The 27,767-nt window shown below is 43.7% G+C and overlaps 1 protein-coding gene across 1 annotated transcript; it reads right to left on the bottom strand.

The window, feature by feature from the left end:
* Positions 1–2,290: 2,290 nt before the first annotated feature.
* Positions 2,291–26,071, bottom strand: LOC115126142 (unconventional myosin-IXb-like). The gene is made up of 11 exons (XM_065009926.1): positions 26,029–26,071; positions 23,339–23,412; positions 23,012–23,204; positions 22,643–22,771; positions 21,861–21,966; positions 21,645–21,776; positions 21,234–21,357; positions 20,829–20,879; positions 19,510–19,628; positions 13,530–13,657; positions 2,291–3,693 (listed from the first exon to the last, which is right to left on the bottom strand). Exons 1-11 carry the CDS (start codon positions 26,069–26,071, stop codon positions 3,434–3,436), a joined length of 1,359 nt encoding a protein of 452 aa, XP_064865998.1. The 3' UTR covers positions 2,291–3,433.
* Positions 26,072–27,767: the final 1,696 nt, after the last annotated feature.

The raw sequence follows: 27,767 nt of genomic DNA on the forward strand, positions 1-27,767 counted from the left end.
ATCAAATTAATACCTTTGATCTTCGTATGTTTTCACTCACGGGACTCACAGTTACACAACAAATGTTCCTTTTGTTCCATAAAGGTGATTTTTATATCCAAAATACCTCCGTTTGTTTGCGTTATGTTCAGAAATCCACAGGAAAGAGCGGTCACGACAACGAGACGAAAATTCCAAATAGTTTCCATAATGTCCACAGAAACATGTCAAACGTTTTTTATAATCAATCCTCAGGTTGTTTTAAAAATATATAATCGCTAATATATCAACTGCAAATGTCTTTCACAGTAGGAGAGGGAAAAGCAATACCTATCCAAACACTGTTGCGTGAGCAAAACTCATGTGACCACTTGACGCGATGTCATCGCTCTGGCTCATTTTTCAAAATAAAAGCCTGAAACTATGCCTGAAGACTGTTGACACCTTGAGGAAGCGATGGGAAAAGGAATCTGTTCATATCCCTTTAAATCCAGCAAAGGGAGGCTATGGAACATGTAGTTTTCAAAATAGAAGCCACTTCCTGTTTTGATTTTCCTCAGGGTTTCACCTGCAATATCAGTTCTGTTATACTCACAGACAGTATTTTGACAGTTTTGGAAACTTTAGAGTGTTTTCTATCCAAAACTAATATGCATATATTAGCAACTGAGACTGAGGAGCTGGCCGTTTACAATGGGCACCTTTCATCCAAGCTACTCAATACTGCCCCTGCAGCCATAAAAAGTTAAACTGTTCAACTATTGTCTTTCTCTTTGAGTCACCTTGTTATACACTGCAGTGCTAGCTAGCTGTAGTTTATTCTTTCAGTACTAGATTAATTCTCTGATCCTTTGATTTGGTGGAGAACATGTCAATCCATGCTGCAAGAACTCTGATAGGCTGGAGGAAGTTCTCAGAAGTTGTCATAATTACTGTGCAAGTTTATGGAAGGGGGGTGATAACCATGAGCTGCCAAGATTTTGTATTGAAGTCAATGGACTCAGAGGCGGACGGAAGCTAGCTGTCCTCCGGCTACCCTAGAGTGCTCGAGGCTACTGTAGCCCTTTGCAAAATAGTGTGTTTTAAACAATTATTTGGTGGCGTGATTATATTTAGTATAGTTTTACCTAAAAATATTAACTTTTTCAAAATGAAATTCACTGAGAAGGGGAAGATCCTCTGGTCTAAACACAACTGGAGACATCCCCACCAATAAATTCTAGTTCCTTCGGTTTTATTTCCTCAAATGGAGATAACATACAGCTCAACTCAAGTTGTAAGTAATTAAAGAGGAGCAAATTAGACATACTGGACATCAGACGTCCTTGAACTTTTACTGATGAAATTAGTAGGCTACTAAATACTATTTCCAGTGTCACACTAACTCACATAATTTACTCAAGTGTTTCCTTTATTTTGGCAGTTACCGGTATGCCTACAGTGGGAAGGCGCAATGCGAGCCAAATATACAGCCTGTTGCATTGTGGCCATAGATATATTCATAGAAGGGTTTTGGAACCTCTTGCCTTGGCAATTTGAGAATTAAACCCCTCCCTCATTACATATATCGGGTCCTAGATTACAGATTAACAATATATATTCATTATAAAGGTTTTAATATGTTCCAGTCTTTTCTCACCTCTGCCTGAGAAATGTGTGACTGAGACAGATTTCTGCAGGGGAGTGTAAGAGATAAGAGACTAGTCAGCGACATTCCACTATAAATCGAGTGGACATTTACTGCTGAGCTTTTAGATAACACTAAAACTCTTGTTTATATAGCAGTGAAAGCATGGTTTTGGTCTCATGAGTAGAAGGTAATGACATAGGCAGTGACATCACTAAGATATGACTGTAGGAATAATAAAACAACTCGGAACCTTTTCTATTTTGCAGAACTTACTCTGAAACATGCTTGCTATGTTCCTGTTGTCAACTGTCTGCAATTGCATTAATAAAGGTTTTTGAATGATTTAATTAAAGATATTGTCTGAATGCTAATTTCACCAATGAGCCAATGATTGACAAGGAACAAGTAACGAACCCCAACACCACCTATTTCGTTAATTTGTGTGGTATTAAAACATTTCAGGTAATGTAAACTAAGTAGAATTGCATGAAATGTGTTTTGAAAAGGCACCAACAAAATGGAGACCCTGCTAACAAATGTGATTGCTTAATCCAGCCCTGGCCTCACTATATGAGTAGAGCAGTCAACACATGAACATGGATATTCACTACGTTGGTCTCTTTTACTTTGTCCCTATGGTTGTGAACTTAAATTGTGTGTTACAAATTAAAGACCACAGCAGCATATACAAGCATTGTATTGTCCTGTTACAGCTCACATCATTCAATCCCAGACATTCCCAATTGCTATTTCCTCAGTACACAGACAGACGAAATCCAACAGCAGTCTGAGAGAAGGACATTAGTATTAAATATCAAACCCAACTTCTGAAGGGGTCGTCTGTAGTCTATAGGCACCCTGACCCTCCCATTGACTTAGAGTGGCAGGTACAGCACAGTTGACTGAAGCCGTATGTATGTAGCTGCGGAAATATGACAGAAAGTAGAATCTAAAAGGTCCAGTAAGACATGGCACGCAGCCCTTGACAAGTGTTGGTGGTTTTCATCCAGGAGGAAAGTGGCTAGAGCTGCTCTCATTACCCCTTTGACAAGTGAAAGCAGTTCCTATACTGGGAGGAAATTGAGGAGAGTCCATTTCCGACAAGGCATTTCAAGGGACCATAACTGCATCAAAAGTGTTTTGTTCCTCGTTCCAGTATGTCTTTGAGTCGGTATAATTTCAATGAATAAGTACAAGAGTATCATACAAAAATCCCCCCCCATTGTAGATTTAAACTAGAAATAATGAATTTGTACAAATCAAGGCACTTTTGACATTACATTGAGAACACTGTTCAGGTCTTCTCATAAGGAGACCTGGGAAAAGAAAGGTGCAATAACCTGCAGTTTTTCCCTCATGAAATCAAGGGCGTATTTCAAAAATAAAAACAAAAATAAAACATCCATGGAGTCCATGCATCTGCACAAAATGGATTTAAATTGTCTCTTAAAAAACCACAATATATTTATTGTAGACAAAGTGCTTGATGACACATCCTGTTTTCATCAGTCATAAGTCACAAGAATATAAAACACACGTTCATGATCGGTTTCCATGGCAACCGTGACACTAACGGACTGTATCCCCCAGGCTGTGGGGAACGCCATAGATATGAAGTTCTATTGTGCCTCCTGTCTGTGTCAGGCCTCGTCTACATAGGGGACGTCTGGGTCTGAGAACCGTCTGAGGGCCTTGCTGGCGGTCTGGAGGCTCTGTGGAGTGGAGGTGGAAAGGGGGAGGGAGGAGAGGGGAACAGGTCCTTGTCTGGGCTGATGTACAGGGACTGGATGCTGTCTTTGCGTCGGGCGGGCTGCTCCCGCCTCTTCACCAGGCTGAAGCCCCCATTGGCAGGGGGTGAGGTCCACAGTGGGGGTGCGAGTGGATGCCCGGGGGCAGCTTCACCGTGTCGGGGATGATGGGGCGGCGTCGTGGTAGCTGGAGCCGGGAGGTGGAGCCAAAGGCAACATCGGAGATGAGGTTTGGGGAAGAGGAACACCCCTTTGGAGACATAGGTCTCTGGGCCAGGTCAGAAGGCTTGGGAGGGCAGTTCGGCTTGGCCTTACTCAACAGGAAAACACCTCTCCCTGGAAGAGACGGATGAGAGAGAAAGAGGCTCATATCAATATCAAAACATGCCACCATGTAGAGAGCTCTATTCCAGTGGGCAGTCAGATAATTTAGAGATTAATATATTCCCCCCCCAGATTATTTTGAACGGTTGCCTTTCTATTTTGTATGTGTTAACTATTGTATTAAAGCAGCTCTTTGTCGCACTATTCACTAACTCTCATAGGATAATTTTGCTTCAAATTCAGTTGACCAACCTCAACTCTCTTGTGTTTGGCGTGCAAGATCAAATGCGCCTAAGTGTGGTCTCAATTAAATAGACAGTTGTCTTTCCATGAAAATCAACTTCCTAAATATTATAGGCATTAGTTAAGGTTCCAACATTGACTGGAAATAAATATTCATGATAACATGTATTTTTCTGCCTGCAAAATGTCCCGCTCCTAAAAGTTACTTTTGACTTTTAAAGTCCGCCGGAAGTTAAATAAAATTTCAACTTAATCTGCCGATTGTCCGTAGGATTGGTCCTTATTCAGGGGGAAATTAAGAAATAAAAACATCTAATAGAACATAAAATAAACAGACTTTCCAAACGTGGGTCTGTTGTACATCCACTTCTCTCCGCTTACCTCAAGTCCTGCACGTGCGCCACACTTGCACAAAAAAAAGCAAGAACTTGTGGGGGACTTGGCATGAAGTAAGCAGAGAGGAACTGACCTCGCTGAGGAACTCCATATGTCTACAACAGACCCATGTTAATAAATTCTGGTTAATTATATGTTCCATTAGATGTTTTTTTCCTCACATTCCCCCCTGCATTAGGGTCTAGCCTACAAGACTATCGACAGAGTAAGTTCAAATTGAATAATATTTATTAAGGATCCCCATTACACTTCCTGGGGTCCAGCAACACTAAGGCAGTTATATACAATTTTAAATATTACATAACATCATGTTAAGTATGTTCCCTCAGGCCACTATTCTATCTCATACAGAGCATTCGGAAAGTATACAGACCACATTTTGTTACGTTACAGCCTTATTCTAAAATGTTTTTATTTTATTTTTATTTTCCCTCACCAATCTACACACAATAATACTTGATTTACATAAATATTCAGACCCTTTGCTATGAGACTTGAAATTGAGCTCAGGTGCGTCGTGTTTCCATTGATCCTCCTTCAGATGTTTCTACAACTTCATTGGAGTCCACCTGTGGTAAATTAAATTGATTGGGCCTGATTTGGAAAGGCACACACCTGTCTATATAAGGTCCCACAGTTGGCAGTGTGTCAGAGCAGAACGCAAGCCATGAGGTCGAAGGAACTGTGCATAGAGCTCCAAGACAGGATTTTGTCAAGGCACAGATCTGGGGAAGGGTACCAAAAAATGTCTGCAGCATTGATGGTCCCCAAGAACACAATAGCCTCCATCATTCTTAAATGGAAGAAGTTTGGAACCACCAAGACTCGTCCTAGAGCTAGCCGCCCAGCCAAAGTGAGCAATTGGGGGAGAAGGGCCTTGGTCAGGGAGCTGACCAAGAACCCGATGGCCACTCTGACAGAGCTCCAGAGTTCCTCTGTGGAGATGGGTGAACCTTCCAGAAGGACAACCATCTCTGCAGCACTCCATCAATACGGCCTTTATGGTAGTAGAGTGGCCAGACGGAAGCCACTCCTCAGTAAAAGGCACATGACAGCTCGCTTGGAGTTTGCCAAAAGGCACCTAAAGGACCATGAGAAACAAGATTCTCTAGTCTGATGAAACCAAGATTGAACTCTGAATGCCAAATGCCACGTCTAGAGGAAACCAGGCACCACCCCTAAGCATGGTGGCAGCTTCATGCTGTGGGGATGTTTTTCAGTGGTAGGCAAGACAACGCAGGAGTGGCTTCGGGACAAGTCTCTGTTCCTTGAGTGGCACAGCCAGAGCACGGACTTGAACCCGATCGAACATCTCTGGAGAGACCTGAAAATAGCTGTGCAGCGACGCTCCCCATCCAACATGACAGAACTTGAGAGGATCTGCAGAGAAGAATGGGAGAAACTCCAAATACAGGTGTGCCAAGCTTGTAGCATGATACCCAAGAAGACTCAAGGCTGTAATCGCTGCCAAAGGTGCTTCAACAAAGTAGTGAGTAAAGGGTCTGAATACTTATGTAAATGTGATATTTTTTGTAAATTAAAAAAAATTAAAAAATAAAGTCTAAAAAGCTGTTCTTGATTCATCTTTATGGTGTAGTGTAGATTGATGAGGGGGGAAAAAATCAATTGTGGAAAAAGTCCAGGGGTCTGAATACTTCTCGAACGCACTCTTAACTACAATACCAAATCCATATGTACGTGTGTAGCGTGCCTGTCGTGTACGTGTGTCTGTCTCTTCACAATCCCCACGGTTCCATTTGAAAAATAATCTGATTCTACTGCATGCATCAGTTACCTGAGGTAGAATAGAGTTCCATGTAGCCATGGCTCTATGCAGTACTGCGCACCTCCCATAGTCTGTTATTGACTTGGGGATTGTGAAGAGACCTTCGGTGGCATGTCTTGTGGGGTATGCATGGGTGTCCGAGCTGTGTTAGTAGTTTAAAAACAGACACCTTGGTGGATACAGTATGTCAACACTTCTTACAAAAACAAATAGTGATGAAGTCAATCACTCCTCTACTTTGACCCATGAGACTTACATGCATATTATTAATGTTAGTTAATAGAAGGGCCAGCCGTGCAGCCCTGTTCTGAGCCAATTTTAATTTTCCGAGGTCCCTCTATGGCAACTGACCACACAACTGAACAGTAGTCCAGGTGCAACAAACTAGAGCCTGTAGGACCTGCCTTGTTGATAGTAGTGTTAAAAAGGCAGAGCAGTGCTTTATTTTTTTATTTATTTTACCTTTATTTAACCAGGTAGGCTAGTTGAAAACAAGTTCTCATTTGCAACTGCGACCTGGCCAAGATAAAGCATAGCAGTGTGAACAGACAACACAGAGTTACACATGGAGTAAACAATTAACAAGTCAATAACACAGTAGAAAAAAATGGGCAGTCTATATACAATGTGTGCAAAAGGCATGAGGAGGTAGGCAAATAATACAATTTTGCAGATTAACACTGGAGTGATAAATGATCAGATGGTCATGTACAGGTAGAGATATTGGTGTGCAAAAGAGCAGAAAAGTAAATAATTTTTTTTTTTAAAAACAGTATAAAAACAGTATGGGAATGAGGTAGGTGAAAATGGGTGGTCTATTTACCAATAGACTATGTACAGCTGCAGCGATCGGTTAGCTGCTCGGATAGCTGATGTTTGAAGTTGGTGAGGGAGATAAAAGTCTCCAACTTCAGCGATTTTTGCAGTTCGTTCCAGTCACAGGCAGCAGAGTACTGGAACGAAAGGCGGCCAAATGAGGTGTTGGCTTTAGGGATGATCAGTGAGATACACCTGCTGGAGCGCGTGCTACGGATGGGTGTTGCCATCGTGACCAGTGAACTGAGATAAGGCGGAGCTTTACCTAGCATGGACTTGTAGATGACCTGGAGCCAGTGGGTCTGGCGACGAATATGTAGCGAGGGCCAGCCGACTAGAGCATACAAGTCGCAGTGGTGGGTGGTATAAGGTGCTTTGGTGACAAAACGGATGGCACTGTGATAGACTGCATCCAGTTTGCTGAGTAGAGTGTTGGAAGCCATTTTGTAGATGACATCGCCGAAGTCGAGGATCGGTAGGATAGTCAGTTTTACTAGGGTAAGCTTGGCGGCGTGGGTGAAGGAGGCTTTGTTGCGGAATAGAAAGCCGACTCTTGATTTGATTTTCGATTGGAGATGTTTGATGTGAGTCTGGAAGGAGAGTTTGCAGTCTAGCCAGACACCTAGGTACTTATAGATGTCCACATATTCAAGGTCGGAACCATCCAGGGTGGTGATGCTAGTCGGGCATGCGGGTGCAGGCAGCGATCGGTTGAAAAGCATGCATTTGGTTTTACTCGCGTTTAAGAGCAGTTGGAGGCCACGGAAGGAGTGCTGTATGGCATTGAAGCTCGTTTGGAGGTTAGATAGCACAGTGTCCAATGACGGGCCGAAAGTATATAGAATGGTGTCGTCTGCGTAGAGGTGGATCAGGGAATCGCCCGCAGCAAGAGCAACATCATTGATATATAAAGAGAAAAGAGTCGGCCCAAGAATTGAACCCTGTGGCACCCCCATAGAGACTGCCAGAGGACCGGACAGCATGCCCTCCGATTTGACACACTGAACTCTGTCTGCAAAGTAATTGGTGAACCAGGCAAGGCAGTCATCCGAGAAACCGAGGCTATTGAGTCTGCCGATAAGAACATGGTGATTGACAGAGTCGAAAGCCTTGGCGAGGTCGATGAAGACGGCTGCACAGTACTGTCTTTTATCGATGGCGGTTATGATATCGTTTAGTACCTTGAGCGTGGCTGAGGTGCACCCGTGACCGGCTCGGAAACCAGATTGCACAGCGGAGAAGGTACGGTGGGATTCGAGATGGTCAGTGACCTGTTTTTTGACTTGGCTTTCGAAGACCTTAGATAGGCAGGGCAGGATGGATATAGGTCTATAGCAGTTTGGGTCCAGGGTGTCTCCCCTTTGAAGAGGGGGATGACTGCGGCAGCTTTCCAATCCTTGGGGATCTCAGACGATATGAAAGAGAGAGGTTGAACAGGCTGGTAATAGGGGTTGCGACAATGGCGGCAGATAGTTTCAGAAATAGAGGGTCCAGATTGTCAAGCCCAGCTGATTTGTACGGGTCTAGGTTTTGCAGCTCTTTCAGAACATCTGCTATCTGGATTTGGGTAAAGGAGAACCTGGAGAGGCTTGGGCGAGGAGCTGCGGGGGGCGGAGCTGTTGGCCGAGGTTGGAGTAGCCAGGCGGAAGGCATGGCCAGCCGTTGAGAAGTGCTTATTGAAGCTTTCGATAATCGTGGATTTATCGGTGGAGACCGTGTTACCTAGCCTCAGTGCAGTGGGCAGCTGGGAGGAGGTGCTCTTGTTCTCCATGGACTTCACAGTGTCCCAGAACTTTTTGGAGTTGGAGCTACAGGATGCAAACTTCTGCCTGAAGAAGCTGGCCTTAGCTTTCCTGACTGACTGCGTGTATTGGTTCCTGACTTCCCTGAACAGTTGCATATCACGGGGTTATTCGATGCTATTGCAGTCCGCCACAGGATGTTTTTGTGCTGGTCGAGGGCAGTCAGGTCTGGAGTGAACCAAGGGCTGTATCTGTTCTTGGTTCTGCATTTTTTGAACGGAGCATGCTTATCTAAAATGGTGAGGAAGTTACTTTTAAAGAATGACCAGGCATCCTCAACTGACGGGATGAGGTCAATGTCCTTCCAGGATACCCGGGCCAGGTCGATTAGAAAGGCCTGCTCACAGAAGTGTTTTAGGGAGCGTTTGACAGTGATGAGGGGTGGTCGTTTGACTGCGGCTCCGTGGCGGATACAGGCAATGAGGCAGTGATCGCTGAGATCCTGGTTGAAGACAGCGGAGGTGTATTTGGAGGGCCAGTTGGTCAGGATGACGTCTATGAGGGTGCCCTTGTTTACAGAGTTAGGGTTGTACCTGGTGGGTTCCTTGATGATTTGAGTGAGATTGAGGGCATCTAGCTTACATTGTAGGACTGCCGGGGTGTTAAGCATATCCCAGTTTAGGTCACCTAACAGAACAAACTCTGAAGCTAGATGGGGGCGATCAATTCACAAATGGTGTCCAGGGCACAGCTGGGAGCTGAGGGTGGTCGGTAGCAGGCGGCAACAGTGAGAGACTTATTTCTGGAGAGGGTAATTTTCAAAATTAGTAGTTTGAACTGTTTGGGTATGGACCTGGAAAGTATGACATTACTTTGCAGGCTATCTCTGCAGTAGACTGCAACTCCGCCCCCTTTGGCAGTTCTATCTTGACGGAAGATGTTATAGTTGGGTATGGAAATCTCAGAATTTTTGGTGGCCTTCCTGAGCCAGGATTCAGACACGGCAAGGACATCAGGGTTAGCAGAGTGTGCTAAAGCAGTGAGTAAAACAAACTTGGGGAGGAGGCTTCTGATGTTGACATGCATAAAACCAAGGCTTTTTCGATCACAGAAGTCAACAAATGAGGGTACCTGGGGACATGCAGGGCCTGGGTTTACCTCCACATCACCCGCGGAACAGAGAAGGAGTAGTATGAGGGTGCGGCTAAAGGCTATCAAAACTGGTCGCCTAGAGCGTTGGGGGCAGAGGATAAGAGGAGCAGGTTTCTGGGCATGGTAGAATATATTCAGGGCATAATGCGCAGACAGGGGTATGGTGGGGTGCGGGTACAGCGGAGGTAGGCCCAGGCACTGGGTGATGATGAGAGAGGTTGTATCTCTGGACATGCTGGTTGTAATGGGTGAGGTCACCGCATGTGTGGGAGGTGGGACAAAGGAGGTAACAGGGGTATGCAGAGTGGGTCTAGGGGCTCCATTGTGAACTAAAACAATGATAACTAACCTGAACAACAGTATACAAGGCATATTGACATCTGAGAGAGACATACAGCGAGGCATACAGTAATCACAGGTGTTGAATTTGGAAAGCTAGCTAAAAACAGTAGGCGAGGCTAATCCGCTAGCACAACAAACAGCAGGCAAAATGGCGTTGACTAGGCAACGGGGCGACAGGTAAGACAAACAAGCAGAAAGGAGTACCGTGATTAATGGACAGTCCAGCGTGCGTCAGCTATGTAGCCAAGAGATCAGTGTCCAGGGGCAGCGGTGGATGGGCAGGGGGCTGGCGAGTGTTATCCAGGTTTTTAAAAAACTAACAATGACTAAATAGCTTGTAGCTAGTTAGCTGGTTAGCGTCTGGAGGTTCTTGAGTGTGTCATAAAAATAAAAATAAGAGTAAAAGTAATAGCGATTCCGTATCACATTGGGTGAGACAGGTTTCCGGAAGGTATAAACAAATTAAAAAGTAAAAAAGAGATAGAAAGTAAATGGGGTCAGAGAGTGATTGGGACGGTTAGCAGACGGTTAGCAGGCCTGTGCTAACAGGCTAACAGTTCGTAGGCCCGAGCTAGACAAGGTAGCAGTTAGCGGACCGGAGCTTGACAAGCTAGCCGTTAGCAGGCCGAATTAGCAAGCAGGGAGATAGCGAGGGCTAGAGAGTTAACCTTTGGGGGACGTCGCGATGGGGTGAGTCTGTTTATTCCTCTTCATGCGGTGAGCTGGAGATACAGCGATTCAGAAAGCTCGCGGGCCTTGGCCAGCAGATGGATCTTTGGCGATGTCGCAGCGGAAAAGCCTGTTGAAACCCCCTCGGACGATTATGTCGGCGGACCAGTCGTGATGGATCGGCGGGGCTCCGTGTCGGCAGTAGAGGGTCCAGGCCAATTGGCAAAATAGGTATTGTTGGACCTCTTCGGTTAGTCTGGAGATGGGCTTAGCTCGAGGCTAGCTCCAGGCTAACTGGTGCTTGCTCTGGGACAGAGACGTTAGCCAGGAGTAGCCACTCGGATTGCAGCTAGCTAGTTGCGATGATCCGGTGTAAAGGTTCAGAGCTTGCGGTAGGAATCCGGAGATGTGGTAGAGAAAAAGCCGTCTGATATGCTTTGGGTAGATGTCGCTGGTGTCCTAGTTAGCGTTGAAGACCGCTAGCAGTGGCTAGCTACTAGCTAGTAGCTAGTTAGCTGGCTAGCTTCTGATGAGGGTTCCGATTCTAAAGTATAGAAAAAGCAGATCCGTACCACATTGGGTGATGCGGGTTGCAGGAGAGTATATTCAGCCTGTAGTTGGAAAGTGAGATTAAAATATGTACGAAATATATACAGAAAAAAAACGAGGAAAAACTATATTTACACTATACAGGACGGGACAAGACAAAACACACGTCCGACTGCTACGCCATCTTGGAACCATTCATCATTCATATTATGGACAGACTTCTCCCCATTTTAGCTACTGTTGTATCAACATGCTTTGACCATGACAGTTTACAATCTAGGGTTACTCCAAGCAGTTTAGTCACCTCAACTTGCTCAATTTCCACATTATTTCAAGATTAAGTCGAGGTTTCGGGTTTAGTGAATGATTTGTCCCAAATACAATGCTTTAAGTTATTGAAATATTTAGGACTAACTTATTCCACCCATTCTGAAACCAACTGCAGCTCTTTGTTAAGTGTTGCAGTGATTTCTCTCACTGTAGTAGCTGACGTGTATAGTGTTCAGTCATTTGCATACATGAACACACTGGCTTTACTCCAGGACAGTGGCATGTCATTAGTAAAGAGGGAAAAAAGTCAGGTGCCTAGACAGCTGCCCTGGGGAATTCCTGATTCTACCTGGATTTTGTTGGATAGGCTTCCATTAAAGAACATCCTCTGTGTTCTATTAGACAGCTAAATCTCTATCCACAATATTGCAGGGGGTGTAAAGCCATAACACAAGTTTTCCATCAGCAGGCTATGATCGATAATGTCAAAAGCCGCACTGAAGTCTAACAAAACAGCTCCCACAATCGTTTTATCATCAATTTCTTTCAGCCGATAATCAGTAATTTGTGTGATTGCTGTGTTTGAATTTCCTTCCCAATAAGCGTGCTGAAAGTGTTGTCAATTTGTTTACAGTAAAATAGCATTGTATCTGGTCAAACACAACTTCCAAAAGTTTACTACGGGTTGGTAACAGGCTGATTGGTCGGCAATTTGAGCCCGTAAAGGGGGCTTTACTATTCTTGGGAAGCGGAATTACTTGTGGTTCCCTCCAGGCCTGAGGGCACACACTTTCTAGTAGGCTTAGATTGAAGATATGGCAAATAGGAGTGGAAATATTGTCCGCTATTATCCTCACAATTTTCCATCCGCTAATCTTTCCAATGAAAAAATCCTTAAAGTAATTGGCAATATCAGTGGGTTTTGTGATGAATGATCCATCTGATTCAATGAATGTTGCCGAGTTTGCCTTTTTGCTCAAAATGTAATTCAAGGTGCTCCAAAGCTTTTTACTCCCATTCTTTATATATTTCTTTGTTTGCCAATCGGTTGTGCAGCCAGACCTATTTGTCCTTCCTTTTGCCTCATCCCTCACAACCATACAACTTCTCAATTCCTCATCAATCCACGGGGATAAAACAGTTTTTAACTTCTGGCATCTGGCGGACTATTACTTTTATTGTAAGATAATTCCCAGCAACCCCAGTGTGTAAATACTAGTGTTGCTAAAAGTAGCTAGTGTCCACTCTCCTATAATTTGCCAACTCTATCAAACTACGTCTACCCTATTGGCTGATACAGCCCAATAATACCGATAACGTAATATAATGGGCCACGTGAGAATCTCTTGTATTTTAACCTATTTCTCAGGCTATTTTTGCGGATTTTGATCTTGACTATGGTGGCAAGATTGCTGGGACCGAGGCTGCAAAGCGAGCTGTGTCACATACAGTTCACCTAAAATAACATTGCAGGACTGTGTCAGATTGGGGACCAGTTCTTGCAGGAGTGGGTGGGAGTCGGGCAAGAAGTCAGCGGGAGCGAGCACGGTATGAAAAGCAGCAGGAGCGGTATGAAGAAATCAGTCCCCCTCAGACCTCTACTACCCCCACCAGTTAGTCTGGTCAAAGTTTCTGCATGCCACACAGACACTCATGCAAACATACAAAAATACACACACACACACACGTTGCTTGTAAACCGGGAGCCTCCAACCTGCTAGAGAGCAGACGGCACCTCCGCCAACCACTTTAAATGCAGCACCACCAGCATGTCCATACCTGCACCAGAGACAGCAGGGACAGACAGGGGGCCAGGCAGGCCGATGAGAAACCCACAGGTGTGAATAGGTAGGAAGGGGGGGGACTATACCTTTAATACTGACCTTCGGGCTCCGAGTTGTTGCAGCGCTCGCCCAACAGGCTCTCCGAACTCAGCGATGCCTCAGAGTCCAGGTTGTCCTGGTCAGAACCAGGTTGCTCCAGTTCTGGCAGTCTGCAGGCCAGGTCCTCCCTGGGAAAGAGGGGGAAGGGAGAGAAAGAAAACAGAGGGGTCACAAATGTAACCAAGGGTTGGTTGGTGGATCACAGGCAAAAAAATATAACCATTGGATATGGGTGTTCCTTAAAAAAAAAGATATATATATTTGTCACATACACATGGTTAGCAGATGTTAATGCGAGTGTAGCGAAATGCTTGAGTTTCTAGTTCCGACAATGCAGTAATAACCAACGAGTAATCTAACCTAACAATACTACAACAACTACCTTCTACACACAAGTGTAAAGGAATGAAGAATATGTACATAAAAATATGAATGAGTGATGGTACAGAACAGCATAGGCAAGATGCAGTAGATGGTAAAGAGTACAGTATATACATATGAGATGAGTAATGTAGGGTATGTAAACAAAAGTGGCATTGTTTAAAGTGGCTAGTGATACATGTATTACATAAAGATGGCAGGATGCAGTAGATGGTAAAGAGTACAGTATATACATATGAGATGAGTAATGTAGGGTATGTAAACATTATATTAAGTGGCATTATTTAAAGTGGCTAGTAATACATTTTTAAATCAATTTTTCCATGATTAAAGTGGCTGGAGTTCAGTCCGTATGTTGGCAGCAGCCACTCAATGTTAGTGGTGGCTGTTTATCCAGTTGGATATAGGGGGCACTCTTTAAATTTTTGGATAAAAAACGTTCCTGTTTTAACCTGTTAGTACTCTAGGGGCAGTATTTCATTTTTGGATAAAAAGACGTGCCCGTTTTAAGCGCAATATTTTGTCACGAAAAGATGCTCGAATATGCTTGGAATTGATAGTTTTGGAAAGAAGACAGTCTTACGTTTCCAGAAATGCAAAGATTTTCACTGTGAGTCCCTTAGAACAAATGCTTCGGGCAAAACCAAGATGTATGACCGACCAGGAAATGCACAGGATTTCTGAGGCTACGTTTTCCATGATCGCCTTATATGGCTGTGAATGCGACAGGAATGAACGGACTCTTTCTCTTGTTTCCCCAAGGTCTCTGCAGCATTGTGACGTATTTGTAGGCATATCATTGGAAGATTGACCATAAGAGACTACAATTGCCAAGTGTCCCTCTTGGTGTCTGCGTGGCATTCGGTGCGCAAAAATCAAGTCCCAGTATTTTTCCATTCAAATCTCAGAACAAAGCAGGGTACAAGGTGGGTGCTTTCAATGGAGAGAAATATGACAAACCACCTTCAGGATTGATTCAAACAACGTTTTCCATGTTTCAGTCGATATTATGGAGTTAATTCGGAAAAAAGTTTGACATGTAGGTGACTGAATTTTCGGTTAGTTTCGGTAGCCAAATGCATAGTAACAAAAGGGAACGATGTGTCCTACACAAGAATCTTTCAGGAAAAACTGGACATCTGCTATGTAACTGAGAGTCTCCTCATTGAAACATCTGAAGTTCTTCAAAGGTAAATTATTTTATTTGATTCCTTGGCTGGTTTTTGTGAATATGTTGCGTGCTAAATGCTAACGTTAATGCTAAGCTAGCTATCACCACTCTTACACAAATTAGTGATTTTCTCTGGTTCTAAAGCATATTTTGAAAATCTGAGACGACAGGATTGTTAAGAAAAGGATAAGCTTGAGAACAGGCATATTTATTTCATTTCATTTGCGATTTTTAGAAATCGCTAACGTTGCGTTATGGTAATGAGCTTGAGGCTGTAGTTACGCTACCGCATACGGGTTTGGGCGGACTATGAGGTTAAACAAGATTTGTCACGAAAAGATGCTCGACTATGCATATAATTGACCGCTTTGGAAAGAAAACACTGACGTTTCCAAAACTGCAAGGATCTTGTCTGTGAGTGCCACAGAACTGATGTTACAGGCGAAACCCAGATAAAAATCCAATCAGGAAGTGCCGCATTTTTTAAAACCGCCTCATGCCAATGACTCCTTAAATGAATGTGAAGGAGCTAGGAGTCAGCTTACGTTTTCCACGTTTTCCCCAGCATTGTGACGTCTTTTTAGGCATTTCCATTGGAGAATGGCTGCAAGAGACCATATAGGGCGAGTGGTCGCATGGTGTCTCCCGGAGAAAACCTTGCGTAAAATACTGAGGTAGCCATTTTTCCAATCGTTTCTTATGAGAAACCAACTGCCTCGACGGATATATTATCGAATACATATGTTAAAAACACCTTGAGGATGGATCCTAAACAACGTTTGCCGTGTTTCTGTCGATATTATGGAGCAAATTTTGAAAAAAGTTTGGCGTTATAGTTGAAGTATTTTTCGGTCGATTTCTCAGCCAAGCAGTATGAACAAACGGGACGTTTTTCGCCTACAAAAAAAGGAACATTTGCTATCTAACTGGGAGTCTCCTGAGTGAAAGCATCTGAAGTTCTTCAAAGGGAAATGATTTAATTTGGTTGCTTTTCTTATTTTTGTGAAAATGTTGCCTGCTGCCAGTAGAGCTAGCATAGCATTATGCCATGATAAACTTACACAAATGCTTGTGTAGTGTTGGCTGTAACGCATATTTTGAAAATCTGAGATGACAGTGTTGTTAACAAAAGGCTAAGCTTGTGTTTGAATATATTTATTTCATTTCATTTGCGATTTTCATGAATAGAAAAAGTTGCGTTATGCTAATGCACTTGAGGCTATGATTACGCTCCCGGATACGGGATTGCTCGTCGCTAGAGGTTAACAGTCTGATGGCCTTGAGATAGAAGCTGTTTTTCAGTCTCTCGGTCCCTGCTTTGATGCACCTGTACTGACCTCGCCTTCTGGATGATAGCGGTGTGAACAGGCAGTGGCTTGGGTGGTTGTTGTCCTTGATGATCTTTATGGCCTTCCTGTGACATCGGGTGGTGTAGGTGTCCTGGAGGGCAGGTAGTTTGCCCCCGGTGATGCGTTGTGCAGACCTCACTACCCTCTGGAGAGCCTTACGGTTGTGGGCGGAGCAGTAGCCGTACCAGGCGGTGATACAGCCCGACAGGATGCTCTTGATTGTGCATCTGTAAAAGATTGAGTGCTTTTGGTGACAAGCCACATTTCTTCAGCCTTCTTCACCACGCTGTCTGTGTGGGTGGACCAATTCAGTCTGTCCGTGATGTGTACCCCGAGGAACATAAAACTTACTACCCTATCCACTACTGTCCCATCGATGTGGATAGGGGGGTGCTCCTTCTGCTGTTTCCTGAAGTCCATGATCATCTCCTTTGTTTTGTTGACGTTGAGTGAGGTTATTTTCCTGGCACCACACTGCCAGGTCTCTGACCTCCTACCTATAGGCTGTTTCATTGTTGTCTGTGATCAGGCCTACCACTGTTGTGTTGTCAGCAAACTTGATGATGTTGTAGTTGTGTTTGGCCACGCAGTCGTGGGTGAACAGGGAGTACAGGAGAGGACTAAGCACACACCCCTGAGGGGCCCCAGTGTTGAGGATCAGCATGGCAGATGTGTTGTTGCCTACCCTTACCACTGTAATATTTGTGTTGTGGAGAAATGACCAGGCCGGAGACGGGAGTACAGTTAGTTTTCGTTTAGTCAAAACCCCTCGTGCTCTACAGTTCCCGGCATCCCAGTGCGCATGTGTATTTCCTATTAGGTGTAGTAACGTAACACTGCCGTAATGCATTACTGCTTAGTAACAGCACAGTAACTAATATAAACAGATGTAGATCCCAGATACTACAACCACCTGGGGGCAGCACGTCAGAAAGTCCTGGATCCAGTTGCAGAGGGAGGTGTTTAGTCCCAGGATCCTTAGCTTAATGATGAGCTTTGAGGGCACGATGGTGTTGAATGCTGAGCTGTAGTCAATGAACAGCATTCTCACATAGGCGTTCCTTTTGTCCACGTGTGAAAGGCCAGTGTGGAGTGCAATTGAGATGGCACCATCTATGGATCTGTTGGGGCAGTATGCAATTTGGAGTGAGTCTAGGGTTTCTGGGATAATGGTGTTGATATGAGCCATGACCAGCCTTTCAAAGCACTTCATGGCTACAAATGAGTGCTATGGGTCGGTAGACATTTAGGCAGGTTACCTTGGTGTTCTTGGGCACAGGGATTATGGTGGTCTGCTTGAAACATGATGGTATTACAGACAGGGAGCTGTTGAAAATATCAGTGAAGACACTTTCCTGTTGGTCAGCGCATGCTCGGAGTACACGTACTGGTAATCCGCCTGGCCTTGTGAATGTTGACCAGTTTAAAGGTCTTACTCACATTGGCTACAGAGAGCGTGATCACACGGTCGTCCGGAACAGCTGGTGCTCTCAACGCTGAGCTGTAGTCAATAAATAGCATTCTCACATAGGTATTCCTTTTGTTGGGGCAGTATGCAAATTGGAGTGGGTCTAGGGTTTCCGTGATGATGGTGTTAATGTGAGCCATGACCAGCCTTTCAAAGCACTTCATGGCTATCACTAGATGTTGGAACATTGCTGCGGGGACTTGCTTTCATTCAGCCAAGAGCATTAGTGAGGTCGGGCACTGATGTTGGACAATTAGGCCTGGCTCGCAGTAGGCGTTCCAATTCATCCCAAAGGTGTTCAATGTGGTTGAAGTCATGGCTCTCTGCAGACCAGTCAAGTTCTTCCACACCAATCTCAACAAACCATTTCTGTATGGACCTCACTTTGTGCATGGGGCATTGTCATGCTGAAACAGAAAGGGCTGTGATGGAAATGTTCTTGTTTGTATATAATCATAAGATTAGCACAATGCTGATTTTGTAATAACCTGTCTTGGTTGGGTTCATGCCAGTGACTAGATGATTGCAAAGGAGGAAACCACACTATCACTCATAAGCAAATTGGCAGTACGCCCAGAACATTATCTTGGGACAAGAGAAGTGGAATAAATCAGTCAAATACAGGAACCAACCATGCTTATAACTTGTTAGTGTAGCAGTATAAAAGGACTGAAAGGGAACCTCCCCTTCAGAGTTTTCATCAAGTTTGTATTGAGTTTGTGAACCTCTACAGCCGTAATAATAAAGATTGCTTTATTTAGTTTGAGTCCTTAGTGGTGGATTTCCACAGTCTAGACTCGCCCCTCATTGTATGCTGCAGCATTAAGATATCCCTTCACTGGAACTAAGGGGCCCAGCACGAACCATGAAAAACAGCCCTAGACCATTATTCCTCCTCCACCAAACTTTACACTATGCATTCGGGCAGGTAGCGTTCTCATGACATCCGCCAAACCCAGATCTGTCCGATCTGTCCGATCTGACGACCAGAGTGTGATACAAGCGTATTCAGAGAAGGCGTTTCCACTACTCCAGATTCCAATGACGGCCATCTTTACACAACTCTTGCCAACGCTTGGTATTGCGCATGGTGATCTTAGGACATGGAATCCCGACGAACAGTTATTGTGCTGATGATGCTTCTAGAGGCATTTTGGAACTAAGTAGTGAGTGTTGCAACCGAGGAAAGATGATTTTTACACGGTACGCGCTTCAGCATTTGGCGGTCCCGTTCTGTGAGCTTGTGTGGCCAACCACTTCACGGTTGAGACGTTTTTGCTCCTAGACATTCCCACTTTACAATAACAGTACTTACAGTTGACCGAGGCAGCTCTAGCAGGGCAGAAATTTGCCGAACTGACTTGTTGGAAATGTGGCATCCTAAGACGGTGCCACATTGAAAGTCACTGAGCTCTTCAGTACGGGCCATTCTACTGCCAATGTTTGTCTATGGAGATTGCATAGCTGTGTGCTCAATTTTATAAACCTGTCAGCAACGGGTGTGGATGAAAAAGCTGAATCCATTCATTTGAAGGGGTGCCCACATACTTTTGACCATGTAGTGTATCTGCTGAATTTAGTGGTGAATCAGGGGCTCTGTTCAGTTCTTACTTCTCTTGTTTTATAGACTTGATGCGCTCCATCAGGTTTTTCTCAGCCTCCGTGTCAGAGTCCAGTGGCTCATCGTTCTCAGGGACCACCGTCAAGTTAGAGCACTTCTTCTCATGCACCTAGGAGAGAGAACACACACACAGTTACTCATGGCACCTCAACGAGTAGCAAGTCCATACCGCACGGGTTTAGAGGATGGGGTGGGGGTGCCTGTGTAACATCATCATGCATAGTGTTTATTAATATCATGCCTGTGTCATTCCAGTGAGCTATGGTAACTAGAGGAAAGCATGCGGTTTTGTCATGATGAGTAGGGATAAACAGACACTATGAAACTGTTATTCAACCACACAACATGTAGGAACATGTCAGTTTCTGGAGTGAGGGTTCTTATAACGATTTTACTATTGAATGAAGCTTGAGTCTGCAAATCAAAGCAATGGTTATTTTACTCCAGGAGTAAAAGACATCATCAAGAAGACAACTCATTCCCATGTCAATTATAAGGCTTGGTTCCGGTTAACAGGGAGAATCCACAAACCATCCATCCAATCCTGAGGTTGTACAGTGGGGAATCATATGTGTTCCATACAGCACAAGCGGGCTATGATCAAGAATTAATGTCACCAAATACTAGTCAAACCACAAACAAGTCACATGTAGAAAAGACCAACATCAACCCACACCGTCACTCTGAAGAACCTTCACATCAGATACTGAGGGCTGAAACCAACATGCAGTATAACAGGGGTCTAACATCTAGACTATTAAAGGTACTAGTAGTAGGTATGCAGGCCTTTGTTCTCGCAGTACTGACACACACCTAGCACTGACAGCACACCTAGCACTGACAGCACACCTAGCACTGACAGCACACCTAGCACTGACAGCACACCTAGCACTGACAGCACACCTAGCACTAACACACACCTAGCACTGACAGCACACCTAGCACTGACACACACCTAGCACTGACAGCACACCTAGCAGTAACACACACCTAGCACTAACACACACCTAGCACTAACACACACCTAGCACTAACACACACCTAGCACAGAATCAACTGATCATTGTCTTCGCCTGGATCCAGGTGTGTAACTGCTGGGCTATAACAAAAGCCTGCATGCCCAGTTGCTCTCCAGAAACATAGTTGGGAGACCACTGCAGCACTGTATACCACTGTATTCCACCAATTAGTATGAAGAGGAGAGAGGGATGGGTGGCGGGTCATCGACTACTACAAGTCATGCACAGACGGTTGGTTAAGACAAACCGCATCTAGCTACCAGGAGGACCAGAGCAACGTGGATACGTACCACCACTCCTTTGTAAGGAGCAGAAACCCTGAGGGGCAAATGCCAGTGCAGCTGAAGAAAAAAAAAGGAGAACCACAAAACAATGAGCAGTAAGCCATGGTGGATATTGGACAATACACTGACACTCAAAAACCTGCAGCCTTACTGGACTAGGAGTGTCGTAGTACTGCCCTGCCCTACAGTATGTAGTAAATACAGTTGGTGACTATGGTCGGTCTGTCTACTGAGTCTATGGACCTGGTAAGTGTCAGTGTTGGGATCAATTCCATTCCAATTCAGTCAATTCAGAAAGCGACATAGAGAAGCATTGAGGAAAATTGGAATAGAAATGTCAGTTTGTTTCCTGAATTGGCCCCAACCATTGGTAGTGTCCAGACAGACCAGACCATGTAGAATAGTCCTCACCGTGTTCTGTCTCTTGAGTTTGAGCTGGTTGACGGCCAGAGCCTCAGCGTGCTCCAGCTGTTCGATCTCCTCCAACTTCTCATTGTAGCGTCTGATTTGCTCGTTGATCAACATCTCCACACACCTGGGACACAGAGACATTACCTGCTAGTTAAAATCTCTATTGTGGTAAAGGCACTGCATTGGTTTCTGTACAGTGGGGGTCGTACCTAGTTGCCTGAACAAAATATTCACTTAATAACAGCAAAGACTAGGGTTGAGATCAAAAAAATCCATTCTAAGTGGACTATTCTTATTGTGTGATTTTTTTAAATTTAAATTGATTTAAACTGAATTGATAAAAATAAAACAACGTTTTATACACAAAGTAACAGTGGTTTCTGTCTATGCAGTGATCAGAGAGATACTTACGTGGTGGTCTTGGCCACGTCCTTCATGCTCATGAGTGGGTCAGCGCTGTCTGGGCAGCGGAGGATGCAGGGGGCAAACACGATGGCCAGGGAGTTGGGAGACATGCGGTTGTGAGACTCATCTTTAGACACTCTGGAAGAGAGAAAAATATTACTTGTGGAATATTTATATAGCAATACACACTGCAATATTGCCCCAGCCATGAAGAGTATGTACTTGACTAGATGGAAGAAAAGTCTTTCCAAGGTGTTGAAGCATGCGGTGGGGAGCTGTTCCAACACTTTGTAGATGGCATGTAGCTGCTCTTGCTTTTCAGGAAGTTCTAGAGAGATGAGGAAAACACAACAACGCCACAATGTTGGGATTGATGACAGTCGACAATATTACACATTTTAACATTCAGTGGAATACAGGTAACTGACCAAATAAAGGAAACACCATCATAAAGTGTCTTAATACGGCGTTGAGCCACCACAAGCCGCCAGAACTGCTTTAATGCATCTTGGCATAGATTCTACAAGTGTCTGGAACTGTAACGCGACACCATTCTTCCACGAGAAATTCCATAATTTGTCATTTTGTCAAGAGTGGCGGAAAACGCTGTCTCAGATGCCCCTGAGATATGGTGACAGACACACACACACCCTTTAAACTTACTTTGAGACCCCTCTTTCAAAGTCAGAGATCTCTAGCCTTGGTAGCCAAAATAATGGGCAGCTGGACCTTAAGCATGATGGGATGTTTTAATATCTTAATTAACTCAGGAACCACACCCGATTTCAATATACTTTGTATCCCTCATTTACTCAAGTATTTTCTTTATTTTGGCATTTACCTGTAGATTAGTAGAACATACCAAGGAGAAGATAACCCACCTGGGCTGATATAGGGACTCCCCCTTGTGGACGTATATTATATAACACAATCCAAAATGACAAGAGTAGCCATCTCTCCCTTGATCATGGAGAAGAGGGAGGCAGAGCTATAACAGGACTCACCCACGGCCCGAAGGAAGTCATTGTAATGAGTGAAGGTCATGAGGGGGTCAGGCAGCTTTCTCAGCCACTGTTTGATCAGCCCTGTCACTGTGTGGATGGGGTAGTTCTCCAGGCACACTGCGTGGGGGTCTGCCACACAACACAACATCAACCATTAGACAGGTCATGGAATGGGAACATGAAGAGGTATACTTATGTCATAAATAAGATCTACATGGGCACGATGAAACTTGAAAAATACAACTACTCTTGTGCTTGTGTAGGTGCTTAATGTTAAGTCTTCCGTACACCCCTCAAATGAACTGTTACCCATCAAGATCTTAGCAGCTCTCTGGTTTACTGTTTATAATATTATGGGCTGGCCCTCACCAGTCTCCATTAGCTGGTGGAGCTCCTTCATGCGGTTGGCGGAGCCTGATTTGCGGTAGATTCCCTCCGTTAACAGGCCGTTCATCTCGACATGCTCCAGCATCATCTCCAGCACTATGGGAATGGGGTTGTCCTCACTGGTCAGGTGACACAAGCGCACCCCAAAGTGCAGGCCTCCCGACTCCTCGTCACTCTGCACACAGATAGACACCAACAGTCAGATATGTTAGTCAATAGTAACCTAGGGACCAATACAGATTTAAGATTCACACCTAAACCATGGAAGTATGTCAATGTCGTTTACAAATATGTGAGGTCAATGCCCACCTTTTTGGCACAAAACGTGCAGCAGTCTGTGACAATTTTGCAGAGGCACTTCTTGTGGCACACCATCTTACAATCTGGAAGAATAAAACCAGAATGAGAGGCTATTAACATTTGTATCCTTGACGACCCAGAATATGTTAATGTTAATGTTTCACGTTATGTATGTTTAAAGCATGATCAGCATTCACATCAATCATTGGAGACTGTTATCCTTGTTATTTGCACATCATCTGCACATCTATCACTCCAGTGTTAATGCTAAATTGTAATTATTTTGTCTCTATGGCCTATTTATTGCCTTTACCTCCCTACATTTGCACACACTGTGCATATATTTTTCTTTTGTGATATTTAATGTACGTTTGTTATGTGTAACTCTGTTGTTTTTGTCGCACTGCTTTGCTTTATCTTGGTCAGATCACAGTTGTAAATGAGAACTTGTTCTTAACCTGGTTAAATAAAGGTGCATTTTTTAAAATATATATATGTATACACATATATTAGTTGTTACTAGAGTGTAAGAGTTGTCAGAATGTGTGTGTGTGTGTTTTTTTTAATCAATTGACAATTGATATATGCCATTGGATGAGGTAAAGTTTTGGTACTATGAAGTACCAAGAACGAGATTAGAACCTCGTTTAGAAGACCAAACTGAACGATAATTTAGTGAATGATGTCTGGCTATGGGATACTCCTTTCTCAAGTAAAAGTCTTTCTTTGTGAACAGTTCCTATTATCTGTGGTTTGTCATGTCGACTAGGGGGTGGATCTTTGATATAAAAGATCTGTTGCCATTATGTTGACCACTCAACTTTTCATTAGAAATGTTGAAAGTCAAATGCTATTGCAAAAGCTTAATTATTGATTTGATTAATTATGGCTTATTATTGATTAATTATTGCCATGGCCAACTGAGATGGCCATGGCAGAACATTGATTTTGTTGTCACAGAACCATTTCTGTGTGGATCTTAAGGTATGTTTCAGGCCATTGTCTTGTTGGAAAGTTAACCTACAACCAAGTCCCAGCCTTCTGGCAGAGGCAACCAGATTGTCAACCAAAATTGCCTGATACTTGGTGGAATTCATTATGCCATCAATCTTAACCAGTGCCCCTGGACCTCTGGAATTGAAACAGCCCCAAAACATTACTGCCCCCCCTTCATATTTCACCGTGGGTATGAGGTGCCTCTCCTTGTATGCATCTCTGTTTCGACGCCATAAATGCCGATGCTGTATCTGACCAAAAATTTACATTTTGGTCTCATCTGACCAGAGCACCTTCTTCCAGTCAAATGACGTTTGGCAAGCGTTTGCGTCTGTGTCTTGTGGTCAGAAAGGGCTTTCTTCTGGCAACCCTTCCAAGAGCCTGTGGTTGTGGAGGTGGGGTCTCATGTTGCTTTTTGAAAGCTGGTGACCCCAAGACGCCACCAAGGCCTGCAATTCTTTCACAGTGATTCTTGGGGATTTTGTTGCTTCTCTCACCATCCTCCTCCCTATCCTGGGGGGGCAAAATGCATTTGCGTCCTCTACCCGTGAGGTTTTCAACTGTTTCAACTGTTTGCATTTTTTAATAATTGCCCTGACAGTGCTCAGTGGTATATTCAAGTGTGGATCTTCTGGTAGCCATTACCAGATTTATGAAGGTCTACGACTGTAGAAAAGGCCCATGGAGTTGGTGGAATAATCCTTTAATTCATTGCCACTTACTCAACTGGGCCAGGGGCGATTTAATTAGCTCCGGTGGAAATGTCCGACAGATCTCAACTCCATAAAGAAACAAACTCCCTCACGACGCCAGGACAGCGGAGTCAATCACCACCTTCCGGAGACACCTGAAACCCCACCTCTTTAAGGAATACCTAGGATAGGATAAAGTAATCCCTCTCACCCCCCCTCCCCTTAAAATATTTAGATGCACTACTGTTCCACTGGATGTCATAAGGTGAATGCACCAATTTGTAAGTCGCTCTGGATAAGAGCGTCTGCTAAATGACTTAAATGTAAATGTAAATGTATAAAAGGAGGAAATCGCCATCGCCTGATCTCGCTGCTTTCTCTTCCTTAACTCCGTCGGATCCAGAAGTTTTGTTTGTCCATGAATCCACGTAAATCCACCGACTCTGTTACCTTTCATCTAAACAATCTGTTGCGATCGGGAGAGTGGGCCATCAGTTATTTTTTATAGTTATTACCGCGGAGCGCAGCTTGGAGCGCACGCTTCAAATGTACTGTGAATTTGTCAATGATCACGGCCCTACGGATCCTCATAGGCCAATTATGCAATCGATATGGTTAATATGTAATGAAATTAATTACATGTACACATGAAGACACTTGAAAGGGTGAAATGATAAACATCATTGTTTGCTGAACTGATCGACTTTGATATCAAACTAATGGGGATTATAGATTGAATTCACTGTTTGTATTCTTTCATGATTTATGAGAAATAGTTACGAGCCTAAATGACTCACGGATGATTACTATTGACTTCTTAATGAACTGGATTGTTGAATTCCCTAAATTATGTTAATAATGAATGATTGTTATTATTTGATCTTTGTGATTATGAATTTGATTGGATACATGTTATTTTGTTTCTTTGTTATGCAGCACAGACTACTCAGTAAATATACAACTTAATGGTTAAAGGAATTCCTGCCTCAGTCTCATCCATTCCTCTGTCACCTGACACGTGACCGACCACCTGTTCACCCTCACTGTCAGTCATCCTACCTGTCCAGCTACCCACACAGATTCCACTAATCTTTCAACGACCATCTGTCTCTTTTGAACTGCCAGTTCTTTTGTTTTCTTCATGGTGTTGGATGACAGTGGGATATTGCATGTGTGTTACCTCATTTTTATACCCTAGTGAAACAGGAAGTGAAGTAATGGCTCAATATAGTTCCTTAGGACTTATTTAAGTTTATCTAAGTGGAATTTAATTTGTGGTTTAATTTTGGTAGATGTTATTTACAATAATCTTTAAGGGTGCCCTTAATTGTGAAACCTTGATTTGGAGGACATTGATTTTTAATGAATTAAATCAATAAATTATTTTGGTTGGAACCATTGAAACATTAATAAAGTATCATATTTCTCACATGTTGGTATTTTGAGTTTATCTCTATAATTATATTGTTTGTATTTGTTTAAGCATTATTTGCGCATTAGCAGTCAGGGGTGCCAGTAATTTTGAAGCCCTGTGTGTGTGTGTGTGTGTGGGGGTGTATATATATATATATACATATAACAGAAACAATGACGCCTGGGGAAGGAACCAAAGAGGGTGATCCTTCCCCAGGCGTCATTGTTTGTGTTCCAGTGTTAAGTCGGTGCGTTGTTCCTGTTGTATGTAGCGTTTATTTATTAAAACACTCACTCCCTGAACTTGCTTCCTGACTCTGTGCACATCGTTACAGACTACCCGTATCTTTTTCCAAAGTCGGGGTTTATCTAGCTCATGCAGTGGTAGTCATGACATAAGAGCATCGTAAACACAGAAAATGGTCTTGAACAGTGGTTGGTCTGCATGGCAGAGTTGTTCAATAGGTGACATCTTAAGTAGGTTCCATTGGCCCTTGAGATTCACCCTAATAAAATGTCATAGTTGTAGGTAACTAGAGGTCCTTGTTAGACAAGTTGTATTTCTGTTTCAGCTGTTCAAAGGACATAAGAATTCCCTCATAACAATATTTAGAAGAGTGATTACCTTATCAGACCATGGTCTAAAGTTACTATTCTGGAAAAACATAGGAATTCATTTATTGCTCTATAAAGGGGTTTAAGGGAACAAAATCCCTCTTGTCTGAACAGCTCATGCAGTTTGCACCAGGACAGAATGTATAATTAAAGTGTCTGTGACAGTTTATTAAAAAAATAGATTTCATGTCTCAGTGCCCCAGTGTCCTCATGTACCTCAAACTTTTCAAAGTTCAACCATGAGAGCGAAGGACCATTGTCAATCCTCTGAGCCAGAAATCTAGACTGCGCAGCCTAGTAACATATTCTGAAATTAGGGAGGTTTAAGCCCCCTTGACTGTAATCAAGGGTCAGTTTGTCCAGGCTAACCCTAGGAGTTTTGCCGTGCCACAAACTGTCTGGTCAGCTTGTCGAGAGAGGAAAAGAATGCTGCGGATACAGGGATGGGGAGAGATTGAAACAAATATAGAATTCTGGGCAGGATATTCATTTTAATTTGACCCATTAGAGAGAGAGAGCCAAGTCCATTCATTTACACAGGTCACCCTCCAACTTTTGCAACAAGCCAGCCAGATTGCGTTTAGAGGTTCTTCAGGTTACCATCCACCATTCTACCCAACTATATGAAGCCCATAGGCGACCGTCTAAAAGGCAACTGATGCTTAATGGTATGATGGTCAAAGACAGACAACCGTAAGATTTGAATCAAAATTGACCTTATA

The sequence above is a fragment of the Oncorhynchus nerka genome, linkage group LG25 (assembly GCF_034236695.1).
Source record: "Oncorhynchus nerka isolate Pitt River linkage group LG25, Oner_Uvic_2.0, whole genome shotgun sequence".
In the NCBI taxonomy this organism is placed as follows: Eukaryota; Metazoa; Chordata; class Actinopteri; order Salmoniformes; family Salmonidae; genus Oncorhynchus; species Oncorhynchus nerka.

Bases quoted from the DNA above. Each gene is read 5' to 3' on its own strand.
- LOC115126142 (XM_065009926.1), bottom strand. From the start codon at position 26,071: ATGACTGACAGTGAGGGTGAACAGGTGGTCGGTCACGTGTCAG. The intron at 23,413-26,028 runs GTGACAGAGGAA...TTATTCTTCCAG, and splicing joins GGTGGTCGGTCACGTGTCAG to ATTGTAAGATGGTGTGCCAC. The intron at 19,629-20,828 runs GTACGTATCCAC...TCTCTCTCCTAG, and splicing joins CTCCTTACAAAGGAGTGGTG to GTGCATGAGAAGAAGTGCTC.